Source organism: Cervus canadensis, chromosome 15 (assembly GCF_019320065.1).
Source record: "Cervus canadensis isolate Bull #8, Minnesota chromosome 15, ASM1932006v1, whole genome shotgun sequence".
NCBI lineage: Eukaryota > Metazoa > Chordata > Mammalia > Artiodactyla > Cervidae > Cervus > Cervus canadensis.
Window position 1 is genome coordinate 59,830,238 of NC_057400.1, and position 24,209 is coordinate 59,854,446.

The 24,209-nt window shown below is 41.3% G+C and overlaps 1 protein-coding gene across 1 annotated transcript in view; it reads right to left on the minus strand.

Moving 5' to 3' along the window:
- Positions 1-22,228, minus strand: part of CERKL (ceramide kinase like) — a 126,880-nt gene extending 104,652 nt beyond the window's left edge. The window contains exon 1 of the mRNA XM_043487443.1: positions 21,928-22,228. Coding sequence (XP_043343378.1) covers positions 21,928-22,165 — 238 coding nt within the window. The 5' untranslated portion in view covers positions 22,166-22,228. The remainder of the gene's footprint in view (positions 1-21,927) is intronic.
- Between the last annotated feature and the right edge of the window lie 1,981 nt (positions 22,229-24,209).

Sequence of the window (24,209 nt, forward strand, 5' to 3'; positions counted from 1 at the left end):
CCAATACAGTATACTAACACATATATATGGAATTTAGAAATATGGTAATGATAACCCTATATGCAAAACAGAAAAAGAGACACAGATGTACAGAACACACTTTTGGACTCTGTGGGAGAAGGCGAGGGTGGGATGTTTTGAGAGAACAGCATCGAAACATGTATATTATCTAGGGTGAAACAGATCACCAGCCCAGGCTGGATGCATGAGACAAGTGCTCGGGCCTGGTGCACTAGGAAGACCCAGAGGAATCAGGTGGAGAGGGGAGGTGGGAGGGGGGATCAGGATGGGGAATACATGTAAATTCATGGCTGATTCATGTCAATGTATGACAAAAACCACTACAATATTGTAAAGTAATTAGCCTCCAACTAATAAAAATAAATGAAAAAAAAAAAGTTGTGGTACATATATAGACTGGAGTATCAGTCATAAAATGGAACACATTTGAGTCAGTGCTAATGAAGTGGATGAACACAGAGCCTATTATACAAAGTGAAGTAAGTCAGAAAGCAGAAAAAATACTGTATTTTAATCCATATATATGGAATTTAGAAAGATGGTACTGATGAACCTATTTGCAGGGTAGCAATGGAGATGCAGACAGAGAGAACAGACTTATGGGGACAGTGTAGGAAGGAGAGGGTGGGATGAATGGAAAGAGGAGCAGGAAACATATACACTAACATACGTAAAATAGATAGCCAGTGGGAATTTGCTATATGACTCAGGGAACCCACACCTGGGCTCCATGGCAACCAAGACGGGTGGAATGAGATGGGAGACAGGAGGCTCAAGAGGAAGGGGACATATGTATACCCATGGCTGATCCATGTTGATACATGGCAGAAACCAACACTATCTTGTTAATCATCCTTCAATTAAAAATAAAAAAATTTTAATTATAAAAAGAAAAGAAACATTGGCGATCCGTCTCCATATGTGCACAAAGGAAAGGCCATGTGAGGGCACAGTGAGAAGGTGGCCATCCATAAGCTAAGGGAGAGAGGTCTCACCAGAAATCAGCTCTGGCAACACCTTGATCTTGGACTTCCAGCCTCCAGAACCATAAGAAAAAAGTGAATTTCTGTTGTTCAAACCACTTTATCAATGATGCTCTGTTATGGCAGCCCTGACAGACTAATATATCATCCTTCTTTAACCTAAGTTTTAATTTCTTCTTTAGAGTCTCCAAATTTTCTACACTGTGTCACCTTGTATCTCACCACAACATCAAGCAAAATATAGCAAACAAGAGAAATGAATCATTTTCCTTTCTTCCTTCTATGTTCCAATATTTCCAAATGTGAACCCTGAAGAATACTGAATGCCAAGGGAGAAAACACTAAATAACTGCTTAGGTTGTCATTAATTTGAAAGCAAGAGTTATATTAGGAGGACACTAAACTATTTTAGGTGGGAATTAATCAGGATAGCTTCACTGATGGCACAGTTGGTAAAGAGTCTGCCCACAATGCAGGAGACCCAGGTTCAATCCCTGGGTTGGGAAGATCCCCTGGAGAAGGAAATGGCAACCCGCTCCAGTATTCTTGCCTGGAAAATCCCATGGACAGAAGAGCCTGGCGGGCTACAGTCCATGGGGTCACAAAGAGTCCAACACAACCTAGCAACTAAACCACCAACCAGGATAAGCAAGGGATGCAACCCAACCCAGAAATGACAGATGGGGGTAACCGAGAAACGTGTGCAAGATTTGAGCGTATCACTTACAATATGTCTCATTTTGCCTTCTGCCTTCCTGTGGGATCAAAGAGAAAATCTCTCAAAAGTTCTTGATATTTTTGTTCTTTAAAACTCTGTACTGGAACTAGAAACACTGCTTCCTTGAGCTTCTAAACTGAGGAGGACCCAGAATGGCTAAACGTGGAAAGTTAACGGTCAAGACTGACTCAGGATTAAGTAGAGAAACAGGTCAGTTTGAAAAGGCTCTGGACTTCTCTGGTGGTCCAGTGGTTAAGACTCTGTGCTTCTAATTCAGGGGACACAGGTTTGATCCCTGGTCTGGGAAGTTCTGCATGCTGTGTGGTGCAGCCAAAAATAAAGAAAATAGAAAAGGTTCACCAAAGCCCAGAAGTGATCAACCAGAAAAATGGCCCTTCATCTACCTCCTCACCTCCCCACTATCACCCCATCTCTGCTAATGCTGCTTCCAAATCAGCCTCTGGCCTGGGAGCTCAAGTTCTCATGTAAGGGGCTGAGGGAGGGTATTAAGAAGGTCCCATATGGAAAAAGATTTTACCTCAGGCAAAACGCCCTCCCTTCTTACCACTCACCCTAATGCTTGTCCTCTCCTATACTCACACATGACTTAGGAGTCTCAGAAGAAAGCTCTGGAGTGTGGCAATCAAAAATGAGAAGAGAAAGAAAGGGGGCAGAGTTTATCCAAGGAATTTTTCTAAAAGTAACAACTAGACATTTAGATTTTTCTTTTCTTCTACATCATTTTAACCCTAAACATTTTTAAGCTAAAACATCTTCAGGCATTAAAATACCATTTCAGGAAATCATTTGTCTGAGATTAAAAATGAAGTGAAGTGTTCGTCACTCAGTCATGTCGGACTCTTTGCAACCCCATGGACTGTCGCTGGCCAGGCTCCTCTGTCCATGGAATCTTCCAGGCAAGAATACGGGACTAGGCAGCCATTCCCTTCTCAGGGGATCTTCCCAACCCAGGGATCAAACCCCAGGTTTCCTGGCAGATTTCAGGCAGATTCTTTTACCATCTGAGCCACCAGGGAACAACACATAATACTAAATTTAGTATTTTAAGGGCAGGGTTATAGAAAATTATGCAAACAGCTTCTTTTTGTTTATTACAGTGGATATCAATATATCATTTAAAGTTTCCACAGCTTCTGTTGTTCTTAATTAGTTTCTGTATCTTTGCCTTTCCCAAATCTAAAATAAGTTCCTGATGTTATATTGTTTTCTATATTATCATCTGTAAACTTTGAGGCATTATTAAAATTCAGTAGTTAACAGAACTATTTAATCTGGAAATATGTATTAGCCGAAGACACCATTAGATTTATTCTCATATATAGGGATCAGGGAAACAAAGGAAAGAAATCCAATTATTTACAACAGTAATCCCTTAACACTGGGATTTTGTTTTAATTATAAAGAGTGTGTCTTATTAAAAACAAAACAAAGCCTGTCCTTTATGGGAGAAGCCCCATGTTTCTCTAGTGAACATGCATGCACGCAAGATTTCCTATAGAAGGCTTCAACAAATTAATTTTGCTATTCTTCAATTTCCCATGACATAATTGACTTCTTAAAAAGAGCATCAAGTAAACAATTATGAGCCCACCTGTTCATGATATCATACCAGGCACCATACAAAGTTAATGAAAATAGATTTCATTTTGTTTCCTGCCCCACTCCACCAAGATAGTACAGGCAAAATTTTCTGTACTAAAAACTAACAACGAAAAGGATAGGCAATGATAAGTACTAAAATGACAATTGCTAAATAGTCTTTGTCCTTTAAACAGGACTCCAGACATACCCAGTACCTGAAAACTCTTTTCGTGAATATCTTCCCCCATTCCCTACGGCTCCTCCAGTGCCTTGCATAGGGTAGAGGGGTAGAAGGGTAGGAAGCCATGACAAAGTAAATGGGCTGCCCCCCAGGAGGCAAGAGAAGTCACTGGAGACTTCCCTTAAGTCAGTCCTACTCCCATCACACACAGAAGAAAACTAAACCACCATTTGAGGAAAATACACTCCTTGTTGGGTCCAGCCCACAATCCCACTTAAATGGTTCAGTGTTGAGCCCAGAAGGCTGAGGGAAATCTTTCTTTCTCAAGGGACATTGAGGCTCCTAGCTCTCCTATTTCAGACCTAAGAGAAAGCTGTTGAGGCACTCAATACAACCTCATTCAGGTTTTGTCACTGAAACTAAAGCTTGCAGTCATCCTGTTACCCTTCACAGAATTGAGTTTTGGCATGGAAGGCACACAGACAGCTTCAGGGCCAAAGCTGAATCGCAGCACGTCGAGCGCCAAAGGTACCTGGCAAGGGCCTCAGCTCAATCTCAGCCGAGAGATGACAAGCAGGGGACAGAAGGTTATCCAATGATGTAAGTCACCCAAGGGATAAAGAAAGAACTGAAGAGCAGCAAGGGCTACTGAATGAGCATGGAGATATAAATGATGACATGTTTAGAGTCCAACAGCTGATGCACAGAAAGCAGACGAGTAGAAAATAAAATAAGCTTGTGCTACTATCTTGACGTGAGCAAGATTAAGGGCTAAACTTCATGTATATTTATTTTATTAGGTTTAGAGTTGGGATCAAGTATGTAGGTAATACAAAATTTTATAGATCATGTCCTCTGATACAATGGAGTTGGAAAAATCTATATATTTTCCACTGGAAAGCATGGACAAATATTGCTATTCAAAGACAATTTTGTTTTTCATTTTGTTGTGTTCCAAGTTTATCATAAATACATGATCATATTGCTTTCTTTGAATAAGTTGCTATGTCTTGAGAAAGACATTTGAGAAAACAGAGAAGAAAGCAGGAAAGAAAATGCCAGACAATGAGAAGCTGTGACCATTGTTTCTTAGTCAAGGTCATACCAAGGCAAGTAGAAGAGGGGGTCCCACCTGTAACAGAATCAATGGCTTATGTTCTCTCAAGTTTTTCCAGTCTCCTAGAGGAAAGATTTCACAACTATATTGAACCTTCATTTCCTTTGCCTTTGTCTGCCCTTACACATTCATTGAAGATTAGCAAAGGATATGAATTGACCAATGACACACCACAACTACTACACACTTTTGTAAAATTAGAAGACATATTTCAGAACCATTAGAAAGCAATTTGGGACCTCCCATTTTGGATGCTAAAAGACCCACTAAAAGGGCACGTCTTTAAAGTATCAATGACACAATCATGAAAAGAGATTTTTAAAATAATGTACACAGGCAGTTCAATTTATTTCTGAATTATGTCATAAAGCTGAGCCCACATGTTTTTTTAATTAACATCACCAGAAAGTGAGCCTACTCTAATGAAATACTGTAGATTTCACATTAGAAAGTGACTGACAGGTCAACTTCTGAAAAAGAAACAGTAGATACCACCACAAAACTAGCAGATGTTTCTTGGGGTCATTTGTACAAAAACATAAGCATATGTTAAAGAAATCTGACACTATCGTGGAATCAGTTGGTGTCTAAAATAATAGCAGCTCCTTATGGCAATATGGTAATGTCCGTATCAAATGCACAACACATAATGTTGCAACAGAATGTGCAGACAAAAGAGCATCAGCGGCAGCAGCAATGACCAGCGCTTTCATTAAGGTGAAAATACAAAATTAGAAGTTTACGTCCAGGGCATAGTATTGTTCAACAGTAAATGAAGATGATACACATTATCTTGAATTTTCAGAGTTTCCATTTAACTGATTTTGTTGAGATTCACATAAAGACAGAATATTAACCAAATAAGAAGATGGAAGTCTTTATACAAGCCTCTAACATGACTTTTCTTCAGTTTACCCTAGAATAATGAAGATCGTTATTTTAGAAGCTAATAGTAATACTTGCTTAGTATCCCATGGACAGAGGAGCCTGGCAGGAATCCAAGGGATCACAAAGAATTGGACAGGACTGAAGTGATTTAGCCCACATGCACAGGTTCCCCCAGAAGATGTTTCCATGACATGAAATTCATTAAAAGAGTAGGTTTGCTCCCACTGTAAAATAAACAACCTTGAAAACAACAGATTTGTCTTCCTTTCAGAAGCTAGGGTATCAAGACATTTTTTTCCCCAAATATGAAAAACTCTAATTCAAGGAAATGGAAATAGTGATTTTTTGAGAAGAATATATTTCTACTTTTAAAATAAGAACATATTATAAATCAAATTTCATGACAAAAATGTATCCACATTATTTAAAGTATTTGGTGTGTGTGTGCGCACGTTAGTCACTCAGTTATGTCCGACTCTTTGCAACCCCATGGACTGTAGCCCACCAGGCACCTCTGTCAGCGGAATTTTCCAGGCAAGAATACTAGAGTGGATTGCCATTCCCTTCTCCAGGGGGTCTTTCCAATCCAGGGATCAAACCCAGGTCTCCTGCATTGCAGGCAGATTCTTTACCTTTTGAGCCATTTGGGAAACCCTAAAATATTTAAATATTATCTAAAATAAGTGGGCTATGAATGGGATTTCAAAAAGGCATTATAGTCACCAAGATGTTAACTGTAACAAGTATTCATCTGTATAATGAAAACCAGAACAAAATATTTACTACCTTGCCTTTACACTTTCAATACATAAAAATATGCCTAAAATATAAGGAAAACAGTACATGCTAACAGTTGTTCAGTTTTATTGATCTTACTCTTCCTGCACAGATGGGCACTAGAAACTACTTTGAATTATGTGCCTGTAACATTTACCAAGCTTAGAAGTTTAATTTGGAACAAATATTATTTATATTAAAGATTCATGATATAAATGGATTTTTTTAGTTTAAAATGATACAGAAACAGTTTTTATACATATAAAAATTGACATTTAAAATCATTTCACTGGTTTTTTTAATATTTCAATAATACTAAATATTACAGTTGTACAAAGATCATAACTTTATTTACCAATATTTAATGAAAAATGTTTTCTGAAAATAGCTTTCAACTATTTTTTTCCAAGTAGCCCCAACCTAATAAGAAATGGCACAGAAGAAGAGAGCCCAAGGCTCATGGAAAACACAGATCTTAAATTTGCTAGAGTTCAATTTATAATCCTTCAGGAGCAATTTCTCCAGTGTATGTCTTTGTTCAAGCTTTCTGTTTCCCTTCTGTTTGGACATTTTGCTAGTCCCTAGCATATCTAATGCTTGGTAGAATACATTTCAAGTGGGATAATTCTTAGATCAGCAAAACAAAAAGCAATTTTAGCTGTGTCCAAGATGCATTCCACTGTCCAAGCTAAAAATCTCAGCATCACCACTGTGCCTCCCTTTTCCCTCAAACCCCAGACCGTCTACATTCTATCTTTGCCAATATTCCTTTGCACCTGACCTCACCTCTCCTTTCTCCCTGCCACATACACACCTCCTCCTGGATCTGTTGGTGGACTAGCCACTGAAATGGGCTCCTCAATCTAAATCCATCCTACCCCCATTTATGACCCATCCTACCCCTATGGCTATCTTCCTAAAACCCAATTTCACTTACTTTAAAAAACAAAAACTTGAAATCCTCTGACACTTTGTCTTTGCTGCCCCTGACTCAACCTTCAGGGTAAGACGCCAATATCCTGGCGTAACACTCACAGTGCTACGCAAGCTACTGACTTACACAAAGCACTATCCTCTGCCCCATGAACATACTCTCTCCCTACAGGCCATGGCTTTATTTTCCATGTAGGTCAAAGCATCCTTTCCAAACTTTTCCAAAATGTTATTTTCCTATAATGGTTTCCTTATCCTTTTGTATTGCCAACTCCTACTCACGTTTCCAGGCCCACATTTAAGTTTGCCCTCACACCTCTCTGCAGCTTTCCCCTACATCCTCCTCTGCCCACTCAAATGAAATGATTTTCCCCTTTAGCTACACTTCCGTGGTTCTTTATAATGCCCTGTAAGTAATACTTCAGGTGCACATAAAACAGATCACCTAGTTATTTTGCGATAAGCCTCCTTGCAGATTGTGAACACTTTAAAGCAAAAATTGTGACAAATTGATCGTAGCATCCCTGATATCTATCAGACACCTAGCACACGATAGTTGCTCCCTAATGTTAGAAGAAATAAGCTAAAAACATGAATGATTTTATGAGAAAAATAAAAATTAAAAGTATGATGAGATACCATTTCTTATCTCAGATTGTTTCTTTAAAACAAGGTTTGACAATATATCTTTTGAAGAAACTGCACAGAAACAGGTACCCTCATATGATGATACGTGTCATACGATGATCATAGAAAAGCAAAGTAACACAATCTTTCTCGGGGGACTTGGAAATACTTAGCAAAATTATATAGGAAGGAAGTAGATGGGAAACCTCTATACATTTCACTTATTTTGCTGTGAAATGAAAACTGATCTAAAAAGGCAGTTTATTAAAAAAAAAAAAAAGACTTCTCAGGTGGCGCTAGTGGTAAAGAACCCACTTGCCAATGCAGGAGACATAAGAAACCCATCGGTTCGATCCCTGGGTCAGGAAGATCCTCTGGAGGAGGGCATGGCAACCTACTTCAGTATTCCTACCTGGAGGATCCCATGGACAGAGGAATCTGGAGTCCATAGCGTCACAAAGAATCAGACGTGACTGAAGCGACTTAACACACATTAAAAAATCATATAAGGTATTTATTCTTTGAGTCAACAGTACCATTTCTAGGAATTTATTCCAAAAATACATTTAAACAATAAAAATACATTTTAAACAAAGACATGATAAGTTTTTAATTATACCACTATTCACAATAGCAAAAATGACTGGAAACGACCCAAGTTCTTCAACAGAGAGAAGGTTTAGTAAACTAAAGCACGCAACAGATTATTGTGCAGATACAAAAGGAAATGAGGACTCTCACTACATACCTCTATCAAGTGATATATCGGGAATACTGTTAATTTAAAAAGAAATCAAAGTGGAAAAAAAGCATACATGGTACACTACCATGCACTTAAGAAGATGGATAGGGTGAGGTAAGTAAAAGAATATATGTACATGTTTGCTTATCCAGGAATAAACCAAAAAATTTAAAAGGCTTACCGGTAATAGGAAGGAAGGAAAAGGGTAGAACAGACACAGACAAAAATTGTACTTCCCATTGTAGCTTGTTTAGTGGATTTGATTTTGGAACCATGTAAGTATTTTACATAATTACAAAATAGGATTAAAAAGAGCAATGCCCAAAACTAAAAGCAAAAATGAAACAAATAATTCTGCATATTGAGTTGGAAGTATAACATCACAGATAGGACTGATTCCAACTGTCTTTAGAACATAGTCATTTGGGGATTTCCCTCGTGGTCCAGTAGTTAAAAATCTGCCTGCCAATGGGGACACAGGTTCATTCCCTGGACTAGGAAGATCCCACATATCATGAGGCAACTACTGAAGCCCACGTGCCCTAAAGCCCATGCTCCACAACAAGAGAAACCGCTTCAATGAGAAGCCCAAACATCACAATTAGAGAGTAGCCCCATCCACTGCAACAACAGAAAACCCACACACAGCAACAAGGACCCAGCACAGCCAAAAATAAATAAGATTATCAAATACAGAGCCATTAAAAAATCATAATAATCTGACTACACATAGCACATACTCTGGACTTCCCCGGTAGTTCAGCTGGTAAAGAATCTGCCTACAATGCAGGACACCCTGGGTCAATTCCTGGATCAGGAAGCTCCCCTGGAGAAGGGATAGGCTACCCACTCCAGTATTCTTGAGCTTCCCTGGTGGCTCAGATGGTAAAGAATCTGCCTGCAATGTGGGAGGCCTGGGTTCAATCCTCAGGTTAGGTAGATCCCCTGGAGGAGGACATGGCAACCCATTCCAGTATTCTTGCCTGGAGAATCGGACACAACTAAGCAAATCGGACACAACTGAGTTGCAAAGAATTAGACACAACTGAGCGACTAAGTACAGCATGTACTCTAAGTGGTATGTCCCTAAAAGCAACAAAAACAAAATTATTACAGAATGATCTTAAATAACTGGCTCTCATTAATTACATTGCTGACGGTAGCACTGGTGTTATTATTCTGTGATGTACATTTATTGCAAAGCAGTAATAATATTATTACAGTTAGAACACAGAATTTTAAGGGTAGGAACAGAGAGAAATAAAAACCTTTAGTCTTGAACTTTTACTGAAGATCCCAGCATAATTCCATACTGCATCTATTCTTTAGGGGAAAAAAAAAATCATGCTTCCTAGCTCCACTTTCAGAAAAGCCTAGGAAGTAAGACCATATAAGGAAAGTACTAGCAATGAGCACACCTGGGACTCAAATTGTGATCTCTAAACACCATAACTCAGTGTAAGAAATCAGGCATCCTTGATGATAGGCACGAAATATTCAAGATGGGCCTGGAATATATTGCCATTTCAGAAAGCAAGGGAGCTAACAGAGGCATCTAAGAAAATGTCAAAAGATCTCAAAAATCAGCATGAAGTGGTTCCCATTGGTCCAAAAATATAGAATTGGGGCAATGTGAGCATTAGTAAGAAGAGTCACTGCTACGAATTGAAATATATTTAAATAACTGAGTTCATAATGATAATAATAAACCTAATTGGTCACAGTGACTGCTGTGATTTTTCCCTTTAAGAAAAAACTTGCTTTTCTGCTGCAATAAACGCAGTTAGGCAACAACATCCAGCTATTGGTACCTTTAGGACCCACCTGAACTTCACTCTTCTCAGGCAGCCCCCAGCCTATGACTGAACACACTATTTGGCCACTTCTACCTAAGGCAGGAGTGGAACAACTGATTGGTTCAAGATTGAGAAGGGGTACAACAGGACGTCTGCTGTCATCCTGCTGGTTTAACCTATATGCTGAGTACAGCATGAGAAATGCCGGGCTAAATAAGTTAGAAGCTGGAGTCAAAACAGAAGGGAGAAACAACACCCTCAGATATGCAGATGATACCACCTAATGGAAGAAAGTGAAGAGGAACTAAAGGGCCTCTTGATGAGGAGGAGAGTGAAAGAGCCACCTTAAAACCAAATATGAAAAAAACTAAGATCATGGCATCCAGCCCCATTACTGCATGGCAAATACAGGGGGAAAGGTGGAAGTAGTGTCAGATTTCCTCTTCTTGCACTCTGAAATCACTGCACTCTAAAATGTGGATGGTGACTGCAGCCATGAAATAGAAGACATTTGCTCCTTGGCAGGAAAATTATGACAAACCTATACAGTGTACTGAAAAGCAGAGACATTACCCTGCCAACAAAGGTCCGCATAGTCAAGGCTATGGTCTTCCCAGTGATCACGTATGGTTGTGAGAGCTGGACTGTAAAGAAAGCAGAGTGCCAAAGAATTGATGCCGTCAAGCTGTGGTGTTGGAGAAGACTCCTGAGAGCCCCTTGGACTGCAAGGAGATCCAACCAGTCAACCTTAAGGGAGATCAACCCTGAATATTCACTGGAAGGACGGATGCCAAAGCTGAAGCTCTGGTATTCTGGTCATCTCATGCTAACAGTTGACTCACTGGAAAAATCTCTGATGCTGGGACAGACTGAAGGCAGGAGGAGAAGGAGGCGTCAGGGGATGAGATGGCTAGGAGACATCACCAATGCAATGGACACGAACTTGGGCAAACTTCAGGAAATGGTGAGAGATGGGGAGGCCTGGAGAGCTGCAGTGCATGAGGTCACAATGAGTCGGACGGGACTGGGCAACTGAATACCACCACCACCTAAGGCAGGACTGCTAATGAGCAGTCTTTTCAGATAAGCACCAGAGGCTGAGGTTCTTCCTGCCCCTGCCTGCTTCATCCCTCCTTACAGGTGTCAAACTAGTATCACAGATTGGAGGTTATCCCTCCCAACATGCTTCCTGCCCCTTTTATCTTTCACAGACAGTTGCCCCCCAGTGAACCTTTCATTTTCCTGTGGAAAAACTACAGTCCAGACAACCTAGTTTGCCCAGAAAATAACTAGCAAGGAAAAAAATTTAAAAGGGAGAGGAATCTGTGGAATCAAAGATATAAAGACACAGCAACCAACTGCAACATGGATCTTATTTAAATGTTGACTTAGATTTAGAAAATGGAAAGAGAAACAATAGAGGACAATGAACACTAACTGTATATTTAAGTTAGTCAGCTCAGTTGCTCAGTCGTGTCTAACTCTTTGCGACCCCATGAACCACAGCACGCCAGGCCTCCCTGTCCATCACCAACTCCCAGAGTCCACCCAAACCCATGTCCATCGAGTCAGTGATGCCATCCAACCATTTCATCATCTGTTGTCCCCTTCTCCTCCTGCCCTCAATCTTTCCCAGCATCAGGGTCTTTTCAAATGAGTCAGCTCTTCACATCAGGTGGCCAAAGTATTGGAGTTTCAGCTTCAACATCAGTCCTTCCAATGAACACCCAGGACTGATCTCCTTTAGGATGGACTGGTTGTGTCTCCTTGCAGTCCAAGGGACTCTCAAGAGTCTTCTACAACACCACAATTCTTCGGCGCTCAACGTTCTTTATAGTCCAACTCTCACATCCATACATAACCACTGGAAAAACCATAGCCTTGACTAGACAGACCTTTGTTGGCAAAGTAATGTCTCCGCCTTTTAATATGCTGTCTAGGTTGGTCATAACTTTCCTTCCAAGGAGTAAACATCTTTTAAGTTCATGGCTGCAATCACCATCTGCAGTGATTTTAGAGCCCAGAAAAATAAAGTCAGCCTTTGTTTTCTCTGTTTCCCCATCTATTTGCCATGAAGTGATGGGACCAGATGCCATGATCTTAGTTTTCTGAATGTTGAGCTTTAAGCCAACTTTTTCACTCTCCTCTTTCACTTTCATCAAGAGGCTCCTTAGTTCTTCTTCACTTTCTGCCATAAGGGTGGTGTCATCTGCATATCTGAGGTTATTGATGTTTCTCCCAGCAATCTTGATTCCACTTGTGCTTTCCTCCAGCCCAGCGTTTCTCATGATGTACTCTGCATATAAGTTAAATAAGCAGGGTGACAATATACAGCCTTGACATACTCCTTGTCCTATCTGGAACCAGTCTGTTGGTCCATGCCCAGTTCTAACTGTTGCTTCCTGACCTGCATACAGGTTTCTCAAGAAGCAGGTCAGGTGATCTGGTATTCCCATCTCTTTCAGAATTTTCCACAGTTTATTGTGATCCAGTCAAAGGCTTTGGCATAGTCAACAAAGCAGAAATAGATGTTTTTCCGAAACTCTCTTGCTTTTTCAATGATCCAGCAGATGTTGGCAAGTTGATCTCTGGTTTCCAGCATGAACATCTGGAAATTCACACTTCATGTATCACTGAAGCCTGGCTTGGAGAATTTTAAGCATTACTTTACTAGCATGTGAGATGAGTGCAATTGTGTGGTAGTTTGAACATTTTTTGGCATTGCCTTTCTTTGGGATTGGAATGAAAACTGACTTTTTCCAGTCCTGTGGCCACTGCTGAGTTTTCCAAATTTGCTGGCATATTGAGTGCAACACTTCCACAGCATCGTCTTTCAGGATCTGAAATAGCTCAACTGGAATTCCATCACCTCCACTAGTATTTTTAAGGACACGGGATCATTTTATATTGGAATAGTGACTACACTGTGTATTATATTGTATTCCATGCTTTTGTAATCCTAACCTTCTAGAGATAAATGTAAGATATCTATAGAAGCAATTATATGATATCTAGGAATTGCTCCCACCTATTCCAAGCAAAGGAGGGAAGTGGTTAGGGCATAAATGGAACAAGACTGACCTTGAAAACCATTTAAACTCAAGAACATGTCACATTGAGCCTCACCCTCACTGGATTGAACATGAAGGCTTACTATATTATTCTTTCTACATCTGGCTATGTTTGATGTTTTCCATAATAAAAATATTGGACTTTAAAAACTTTCATTTGGTCATTTACTCAGGAATTACAAGTGGTGAGAGCAATGGAATATGGTCTCTATGGCAGAACTGTCATGAAGGCCTGAAAAAATCAGATACTCTTGTTGTATTAAGGCTTGTTATTTTGGTTTGAACCATGATGCTACCCACTTACTCTGACATCACATAGACTCTTGAAGGTGTTAGGGTGAACTCTTTCCTACTGAACTGAGGAAGCAGCATAACCTCCTGGGTACAGTGTGGACTCTGGAGTCAGGCTGCCTGGCCTGGAATCCCAGAAACTCCATCACCAGCATGGCCTTGGGCAAGAAAGGTCATCTCTGGCTCCCGGAAATAAAAATCCTATCTGAACTATGCAGTGTTGTTGGGAAGATTAAACAAGACAATACACTTCACACAGGACTAAACGTTCACTATTTTCAGCAGTAAAGAGTCCTCCTGCAATGCAGGAGATGTGGGTTTGAACCCTTGGTTGGGAGGATCCCCTGCAGGAGGAAATGGCTACCCATTCCAGTATTCTTGCCTGGAGAAACCCATGGTCAGAGAAGCCTGGCAGGCTACAGTCCATAGGTCACAAAGAGCCAGACATGACTGAGCATGCACGCATTTTCAAACAAACACTGGACATGGATCCAGAGCAACAGTGGTAGTTTCCAGAACATTATTCCTGATGAAAATCTTGGAATGTATATAAGAACTCCCTAATGGCAGCTGGTACATTATTTAAGACTTAGCTGTAGGCTTAGCATAAGTCCATAGTACTATGTCAACTGTTTTTTAATATATCCATACCTGTCCACTTGTTTGCCTGCCTCCCTGTCTCTGGATTCTGTTATTCATTACCCTGAGGGTCTTCAACTTCTGGTTTACATGCCAAAAGTCAGCAGAAGGTTTAATTTCCCTCAAATTTCACTTCCCTCCCTCCTTCCCCTCTTATCTCAATACATACTGACTTTGGAAAACACAAGAGCATATAAAGAGCCATGGCTACCAAGAGCGCCTTCCCTTTGCTCACCACATACATAACCAGAACTCACTGGCCCAGGACACAGTAGCCCCATCACGGGCACAGTACTTCCAAAATTCAGCAGGAATACAGTCACATGGAAGGAATTAGGACTATGTTGAGGACTTTGATGATGCTTGTAGACTTGTCAACATTTGAAATGTAATCAAATAACCTAGTCAAGTAATGAACCCGGCAGGATTAGGGATAAGATTCACAATGAGTATTCTAGTATTTAGATCACAGTGAATCACATCTTCTACATCCCTGACCCTTTCAACAAAGATGGTTCACCTTCCCAAATTACAGAGAGCACAGAAACGCCCAGTCTAGGCAGCAGCACCTTCCTGGGTACCCACGCCATCTGTCGATCCCTGTTATTTACTGCCATGGCCCTTTGATTCTTTAGCTCCATCATGTTCATACTCCTGCAACTCACTTTAGGTCCTCTCACTCTGGCAGATCCCATATGAATCAGCCTCTCTGGTTTACCGACCTTGATCCAGTCCATCCCCATTTTCAGTTTGTACATCCCTTGCCTTCAATGCAAGTACCACTTCTAGGAGCATATTTCTGTGTCAGTTGTGACCCTAAATACCCCCTCATGGAGGAGAAGTGAGAGGAAGGGAACACAAAAATAGAGAAATTTCTTTTAAGTGCTTGTCTTCATATGGTGCCACACGGCTGTGGTATATTTAGAAACAGCACTAGGATGCAGACTTTCACGGGGTCAGTGGACACAGGCTAGGATGGCTGTTTCAAACCTACCATCCTTATAGTAAGAAACCAATTGCTTGCCAAATTTTAGTTTAAGTAAATCATGACATGAGCAATAAGACAATGGTTTTTACAGACAAAACTTTATCAGCCCATTAATTCATAATAATGAATAAAAGCATGTTTTCGGGGTCACAAAATAACTTAAAAGTTTCTGCCATTTGGGAATCTCTGGACTCAGAGATCTATCTTTAAATTAGCAGTTCAGATTGGATGGTAATTCAGTTCTATGTTGAGATTAATTACTTGAAAACTATACCTACTATAGAAATAAAGATGAAAACCCATGCCTGGGAAACAAAGTAATGAATGTTTTCAACTTCATATGTCTATGTGTTAGAGCTATGTTTTAAAATCTGATCACCACTAGCTGCATGTGGCTATTAAATTTATTAAAATTAAATAAAATTTAAAATTCAGTTCCTCAGTCACAGTAGCCATATTTTGAGTGCTCAGCAGTCACAGGGGCTGGTAGTGACCGTATTAGACAGTGTAGATACAGAGCATTTGATCGGCACAGAAATTTTAACAAGACAGTCATACTTAGAGATTCATTCTATATTTTGTTTTTCTGTGTGGACTAATGTACATTAAGTAAAAGCTAAGTATTTTTACAACATGTGCCTTATACAGTATTTACACAATAGGTTAACAGGACTGTCAAAGCATTTAAAAACTTCATAAACATTATATGCAGTTCCTTGGTAAGCTTGATTTTTCACACCCATCTTTTAAAAATTCCTTCCATTTTGGCAGCTTAGGAACACACTAATAATTTTTTTAAAGATTTTTTTGCTTCTTCACATGTAGACTGATGAATCAAAGCACTGTGTTTTACTGAGTAATTAGTCCTTTAATAATTTACGTGAGTAATGGGTCATTTTGGGGTTTAACCCCTACTTCCATTATTCCTGACCAACGGTTCACCAACAGATGTCTCACTTTGGATGTACACAACAGAAGCCCAGGATCTGTTTCACGTACATCTGTTCCCAAACGGCTTAGGCAGATTAATACTCAGAATGGACCCAGCTCTGCTAAGTCCCAGTAATCACTAACTCTTGTTGTTTTAAAATTGATTGGGTTTTTCTCATTTTCACATTTTTCCACATTACCTTTCATCTTGCAAAGTTTCTAACAAATAAATGTTTATGTAAACTTAAAGCATGAGAAAATCATTCACTCCCTCAAAAAAAGAAACACTTCCAAGATCTTATTTTGAAGCCCATCCTTTTCAGATTTCCTGGTTATTTCTCTAATTCAGCTGAACTCAAGGGCATGGTAGGAATAACCCTTTGAAAAAACACAACATGAAATGGTGTAATGTGAGGTAGTAAGTCAAAGAATAACAAGAAAATTGTAAACCATAATTAAGATTTGAAACCTTCATTGTATTTTTTAAAAATATTTAAAACATAATATTCTCATGATAATCAAGCATACTGTAAGATCCTTGCCCAGGAATTTAGTAAGAGGGTACAGGAAATGAAGTTGAAGAAAGGATAAGCTAGTCCTTTTGTCCATCATGAAAAATCTGCTTAAGACTAGCCTTGACCCATGATTTTCTATCAGAAAATGGTTTCTTTCTTTCCAAAGACAGAATCTATGCTGAGGTAACAGTCCACCTCTCATTACCCGGCCTTGAAGCCCAGGGAAGGGGAGCAAGAAACTTGGCCCATATTTTCCACGTAGTTATTTCAATTAGAAATTCATTAGGGCTATGAAGCTTTGTTGTAAAATACAACTCCACACATGCCAGGAAGTTGATCACTGAAGCCTTACTCAGATTTATTACCATGTCCTAACATCAAAAGCCTATAAAAACGGATGTTTTCTATAAAATGCAACTTCAGAGTTGACGATTCTTAGAGATCATATAATGCAAATACTTCATTTTGCAGTTGAATAAACTGTCATTTAAAGGGGTTAAATGATTTGCCTTGAGTCAGTTTCACCCTTAGGTGCAGACAGGACCTCACGTCCCTTGGTGCTCACTCCTGAAACCTTTCCTTCACAGACGGGAAACTGCAGACAGCTGAAGTAGAGAGCCTGTAGAATATCCGTGGTGTTCTTCATACTTCAAGGTGCTACTCTGTAGTAAATGATAAAGGTGCCCAATGTGAGACAGCAGAGAAAGACTTGTGGGCATGTGGCATTCTGGTCATAGAGATCCGGAAGTTGATCATTCTGAAGTGTACTTCATATGAGCTTCATATATATGTACTTCATATATATATATATGTGAGCTTCATATAGTCTAATCCTACCGACTGCTAACTCTCCCTTGGAGTAGATTTTCCTTTATGAGAAACCTCATAACCAAATTTTACAGTATAGTAAGCAGATCCTGCATTGAGGATGCACAAAAATGCTCGTACTTTCTGCTCCTATCTAACATTTCAAATGGAAGTTTACCACTTGGTAAGCACATATTGCTAGAAGTTTGTCCCTGATTGAGATTTAGAATCATGCCCACAGGCCATCAGCAATCATTTTTGAAAATGCTGAACTCTGAAAATATCTGATCCAGTGACAAGATAAGCTAAGGACCAAATGACAAAACACACATATTGGTCCATGGCATTTGCCCACATTCCCTTTCTGAGCTCTCCAATTTTTGACACCTTACGCCTGGTCCCAGGCACCATGCCGGGGGCTAACACTGTGGCCTGCTCTGCCTGTAGAGTCTTGTGACCCAGACACGCCTGACCTTTCTCATTTGACCTGAAAATCCTCACCTGACCCCTCTTCCATTTCTTCAGGATTTCACACTACCCTAGGGCACAGACAGCTAACTTGGTAATTAACATGAATAAACGCATGATTCCATAAGTAGAATGACCATAATTAGAGATTCCAATAGAAAGATCATTTAGGCACCACTGCAAGCAATAATGAAGTTTTCTGAGCAGATGATGCCCTTTTGTGTATACAGTTTGTATTACAGATGTGACAGACTGGTCAATCCATGCCCTAGTCAGAGATTGCTTTCTTTTCCATCCTATAGCTGAGCATCTGACCATGATGCTCACAGTGGAGAAGTGGGCCCACATTAGCTGAAGAATGTTTTTGTAAAAAGAGCTCTAATGCTTTAACAAAAGGGGTGGGGGATATTGCTACAGGTGATGAAAAGTTACTAAGTAGCAATGTAGTAATCAGATTACAATGCAGTGGGCAAAGCTAAAGTTCATGAGACTAGTTAAATTCATTCCTGTAACAAATGTTTATAGTCAGGCACTCTTCAAAGTGCTGAGAGTAAACAAAACAGATTTTCTGATCCTCCTCCCTCTTCTCCAGGTAGATCCCATCTCTAGGGGCTACACCATCAGCTCAGGGATTCCAATTTGGTCTGAATTATACAACCAATTTTCCTGGGTCTGAACTTTGCAGATGCCAAAGAACAGCATATCTCAGCCTCCATAATCTCCAATTCCTACAATGCATGTGTTAGTCAGTCAATCATGTTCAATTCTTTGCAACCCCATGGACTGTAGCCCACCAGGCTCCTCTATCCATGGAATTCTCCAGGCAAGAATACTAGAGTGGGTAGCCATTTCCTTCTCCAGGGGATCTTCCTGACCCAGGAATTAAACCCTGGTCTCCTGTATTGCAGGTGGATTCTTTACTGTCTGAGACACCAGGGAAGCCATAATCAATTTCATATTTTACCATAATAAATCTCAAATATATATAAATATATTTATATACATTGTTTTGTCTGTGTGTGTATATAAACACATACACACACACATATATATTTTCAGAGTTCTCATTCTCTGAGGAATTCTACTACATGTCATTATAAATAAGGCAAAACCCAGAGAATGCAGAACACTGAGTGAACCCTAATGTAAACTATGGACTCTGGATGATAGTGATGTCAATGTAGATTCAATCAGATTTAGCAAAAATACAACCTTGGTGGGAAAAGGTAAGACCTTGGTGGGAAATACTTATAATGGGGGAGGCTATGCATTGTGGGGAGCAGAGGGTATATATACCTTCTGCTTAATTTTGCCCTGAACCTAAAACTGCTCTAAAAATTAAGTCTATTAAAAAGAAAAAAAAAAAACAACCAACCACTAAGTCATTATGAGGTTTAAAAACTGAACGGTCTTGCAAACATTTCCTATGATGATAATGCCCAGCATCGATCCAATCCCACCCCCATCCTTTCCTAGAACAGCCAGGCACTGGCCAGCAAGGGACATGATCTCCCCCAATGTCCTCCCACACCACCTCCTTCCAGGTATGGCTGTAGTTTTCCTCCATTTCCTGAATCAATTTCACTTGTCTTCCACCACACCCAACTAGGCTAATTCCACAACAGAGAATATTTCTCACATTTAAACATATCTCTTAACCTTTTTTTTAACTTTTCCCACTCTTATTTTACTAAGTAAAATAAAGGTTTAATAATTAGTTTCTCCTAAAATATAAGTGCTAAGGTGCTAAGCTTTTGGACCTCCAATATTCAGGGGCCCCGAGTGATATCTGCATACTAGGTGTTAGTTACAAAGAAAAGGTGGTACATCTAAATGAAGGCAAAGAAAACCAACATGTTTTAGGTCAAAATTAAAGATCAACACTTGCAACCTCTAGAGTTATAACTGTCCAGATGTCTTTTAAACAGCCAGGAATACTAATTCAGCCTACTTTTCCTCTACCAGCACTGAGTATATAAAAGAGCATTTTACTGCTTCATACCATCATTTGACTTTTCACGTACCACTACTGCAACACAGATTTGAATACCTCATTTCTCAATGTCTCACTTTATTCCTATAGTATTTCAGCTTCATCGTAAGTTAAAAAGACCCATGTAGGCCAATTTAAGCTCTAATGGTAAACTTCTATGGCCCCCAAATTCGAACAGACTTAAACAGAATTCTATGCCCATATCTCTAGTTTTTAACTCAAAGATGTAGAAAATACACCACCTTGCTTTTCAACACACCTGCAAACATTTTAAATTAAACATTTTAAATTAAAGTCAAAGGCAGTTTCAGTTAAGTAAGATGATCGCATCTGGTCCCATTACTTTATGACAAATAGATGGGGAAACAGTGGCAGACTTTCTTTTGGGGGATTCCAAAATCACTGCAAATGGTGACTGCAGTCATGAAATTAAAAGACACTTGCTCCTTGGAAGAAAAGTTATGGCCAACCTAGACAGCATATTAAAAAGCAGAGACATTGCTTTGCCAACAAAGGTCCAACTAGTCAAAGCTGTGGTTTTTCCAGTAGTCATGTAGGGATGAGAGAGTTGGACTATAAAAAAAGCTGAGCACCGAAGCTTTTGAACTGCGGTGTTGGAGAAGACTCTTTGAGAGTCCCTTGGACTGCCAGGAAATCCACCCAGTCCATCGTAAAGGAAATCAATCCTGAATATTCATTGGAAGGACTGATGCTGAAGTTGAAACTCCCTAATACTCTGGCCACCTGATGCAAATAATTGACTCATTTGAAAAGACCCTGATGCTGGGAAAGATTGAAGGCAGGAGGAGAAGGGGATGAAAGAGGATGAGATGGTTAGATGGCCTCACCGACTCAATGGACACGAGTTTGAATAAACTCCGAGAGTTGGCGATGGACAGGGAGGCCGAGCGTGGTGCAGTCCGTGGGGTCGTAAAGATTTGGACACGACTGAGCGACTGAACTGAACGGAGGCAAGCACCTCAAGTGCAGCAGAAACTGCCCATCAGAATGAGAGTCCCTGACTAGTCTGCTTTGCTAGGTTTTTGTACAAGGAACTGTAAAATACTGACGTGTCTTTAGGGTAAACAGCACATTGTGGCTTGTTTTCCAACAAAGGAAACAAGGGGAAGGCTTTTTTTTTTTTTTTAATTTCCTGAGTTATCATTTAGAAGATATGTTTACTATATCCCAAGGTTTCCCCTACATCATCTCCAGACTGAGTCTTGAAATACTTCTATTGTACAGAATTATAACACTCTCTAAATAGTTTTAGGTCAAAAGGCAAATACTCCTAAACAACACGATGATTCCAAAGTCCATATTAAACACCAAAGGCTTCTAGAACTTGGACTTGATTCGAGACAACGGCAAGGAACGTGAGGCATGGAAAAGTTCAGAGGGACCAAAAGCTCAGGTGAAATTTTCAGAAGTCAGCAAAACGAAAGTTGGATTCGGAACCCACGTGTAGGGTATACTGTAAAACGCTTATGCTTGCAGCGTTGCCGTAAGCGGTTGAGCAAAACTCGGACGTGGAGGGGAGGAGGGGGTGACCTTCCCGCGTTTGGAAAACAGCGCGCTTTGGGGGGCTCGGGGGAGTGGGGCGGAGTGTGACGTGGGTCCCGGGACCGCAACCCAGGCGGCAAGAGCGTGCAGGCAGAAGCCCTGGGGGGCGGCTCGGGCTCCCCGGCTCTGGAGGGAGGGAGGTGGCGGCTTGGGGACGCGGTCGCCCGCTGGGACAGAGGAGGAGCTTGCGGGAGGCGGAGGGACGGCGCCGGGAGGAGGGAGTGAGGCCGGGAGGAGGAAGAGAAGGCGCGGGGACCTTCAGAGCAGGACCACGCACCTGTGAGACGCTCGGGGCGGATGGGCCGCCACGTCAGGGCCCGCTCGCTCAGCACCACGTCGCAGCTGTCCCTCCCGATCTCGAAGATGCCCCGGAGCAGAACCAGCTCGGCCGCCGCCTCGGGCTGTGGCCCGGACGCCCACTGCGCCGACCGCAAGGCACCCGCCGCCGGGGGCGCCTCCTCCTCCCGGCCGCCCTCCAGGGCGCTCACCCGGCCCCCGCGCCTCCCCCGGGGCATGGCGGGCCGCGGGCAAGGCCCGAGCTGGGGTCCCGGGGAGGCCTCGGAGGAAGGAGGTGGAGACCGCGGCCGCCGGAGTTCTGGCGGCGTCCCGCGCTGCCACAGCAACCGCGCGCGGGGCAGAAACCCGGGAGGGAGGCGGGGCGGGCAGGCGGGGCCGCCCTGACCTAGACGGCGCCTGGGCCCGCCAGCCTCCGCCGCCGCGACTCACTAGAAGGGACCCCAGTCCTGGAGGAGGAAGAAGTGGCTCCCTCCGCCTAGTCCCTATAGTTCCTGGAGATTTTGCGCATACGTTACCCTCCAAAGTATAGGCCGGCGCTTACTCAAAGGTGGATTTGCCTACTCCCGGCCCCGGCCCCGGGCATCTTGTTAAAATGCAGATTGTTACTGAATTGGTCCCAGACGCCGTTTTTAGGAAGCTCCCAGGTGATGCTGCTGACCCTCGGAACACACTTTGAATTGCAAGGACATAGCCCTCTGTTTTTCCACCTGGTTTTCCGCGGGCTCCGCAGGAATGCAGAGGTCGTGCTTTATAACCACGCTTGCATGTCCTCAGGAGTTAGCTGATCTATATGCAGCTGGTAATAGAAAACTCAATCCCCAAAACCCTGAGAGAAAGCCAAAGATAAGTCCCTGGTTCAAATAGACACAATTTCGTTCTAACAAATTTAATGTGAAAAGAAGATGCGTCTATAAAAGTAAGTATTAAGGGTCCCACTTTCCCCCAAGATATCTCTGCAGCCTTGTCTCTGCCTGGATCTAACACTCCCCGAAGAGAGATGACAAGCATCAGGGCTTGTTCTTCTAAAGGCTACTGCTGTAATACAGCGTTACCTGGAAATGACGGGGGCACTATTTCACGATAACTGAGATTCATGACATTTGCTGTTAATTTGGAAAGCGCAGAGGCTACTGGTCTGTGGTTCTCAATCATGACTGCACATTAGAATTACCTGGGGAGATTTTTAAAGTCCAGATACCCAGGCTACACTCGAAGACAATGAAATTGTAATCTCTGGGGACGGGACAAGACTTCAGGAGTTTTTTTTTTTTTTTTTTAATTTTTTTATTAGTTGGCGAGGCTAATTACTTCACAACATTTCAGTGAGTTTTGTCATACACTGATATGAATCAGCCATAGAGTTACACGTATTCCCCATCCCGATCCCCCCTCCCACCTCCCTCTCCACCCAATTCCTCTGGGTCTTCCCAGTGCACAAGGCCCGAGCACTTGTCTCATGCATCCCACCTGGGCTGGTGATCTGTTTCGCCATAGATAGTATAGATGCTGTTCTTTTGAAACATCCCACCCTCACCTTCTCCACAGAGTTCAAAAGTCTGTTCTGTATTTCTGTGTCTCTTTTTCTGTTTTGCATATAGGGTTATCGTTACCATCTTTCTAAATTCCATATCTATGTGTTAGTATGTTGTAATGTTCTTTATCTTTCTGGCTTACTTCACTCTGTATAATGGGCTCCAGTTTCATCCATCTCATTAGAACTGATTCAAACGAATTCTTTTTAACAGCTGAGTAATATATTCCATGGTGTATATGTACCACAGCTTCCTTATCCATTCATCTGCTGATGGGCATCTAGGTTGCTTCCATGTCCTGGCTATTATAAACAGTGCTGCGATGAACATTGGGGTGCACGTGTCTCTTTCAGATCTGGTTTCCTCAGGGTGTATGCCCAGAAGTGGGATTGCTGGGTCATATGGCAGTTCTATTTCCAGTTTTTTAAGAAATCTCCACACTGTTTTCCACAGCGGCTGTACTAGTTTGCATTCCCACCAACAGTGTAAGAGGGTTCCCTTTTCTCCACACCCTCTCCAGCATTTATTGCTTGTAGACTTTTGGATAGCAGCCATCCTGACTGGTGTGTAATGGTACCTCATTGTGGTTTTGATTTGCATTTCTCTGATAATGAGTGATGTTGAGCATCTTTTCATGTGTTGTTAGCCATCTGTATGTCTTCTTTGGAGAAATGTCTGTTTAGTTCTTTGGCCCATTTTTTGATTGGGTCATTTATTTTTCTGGAATTGA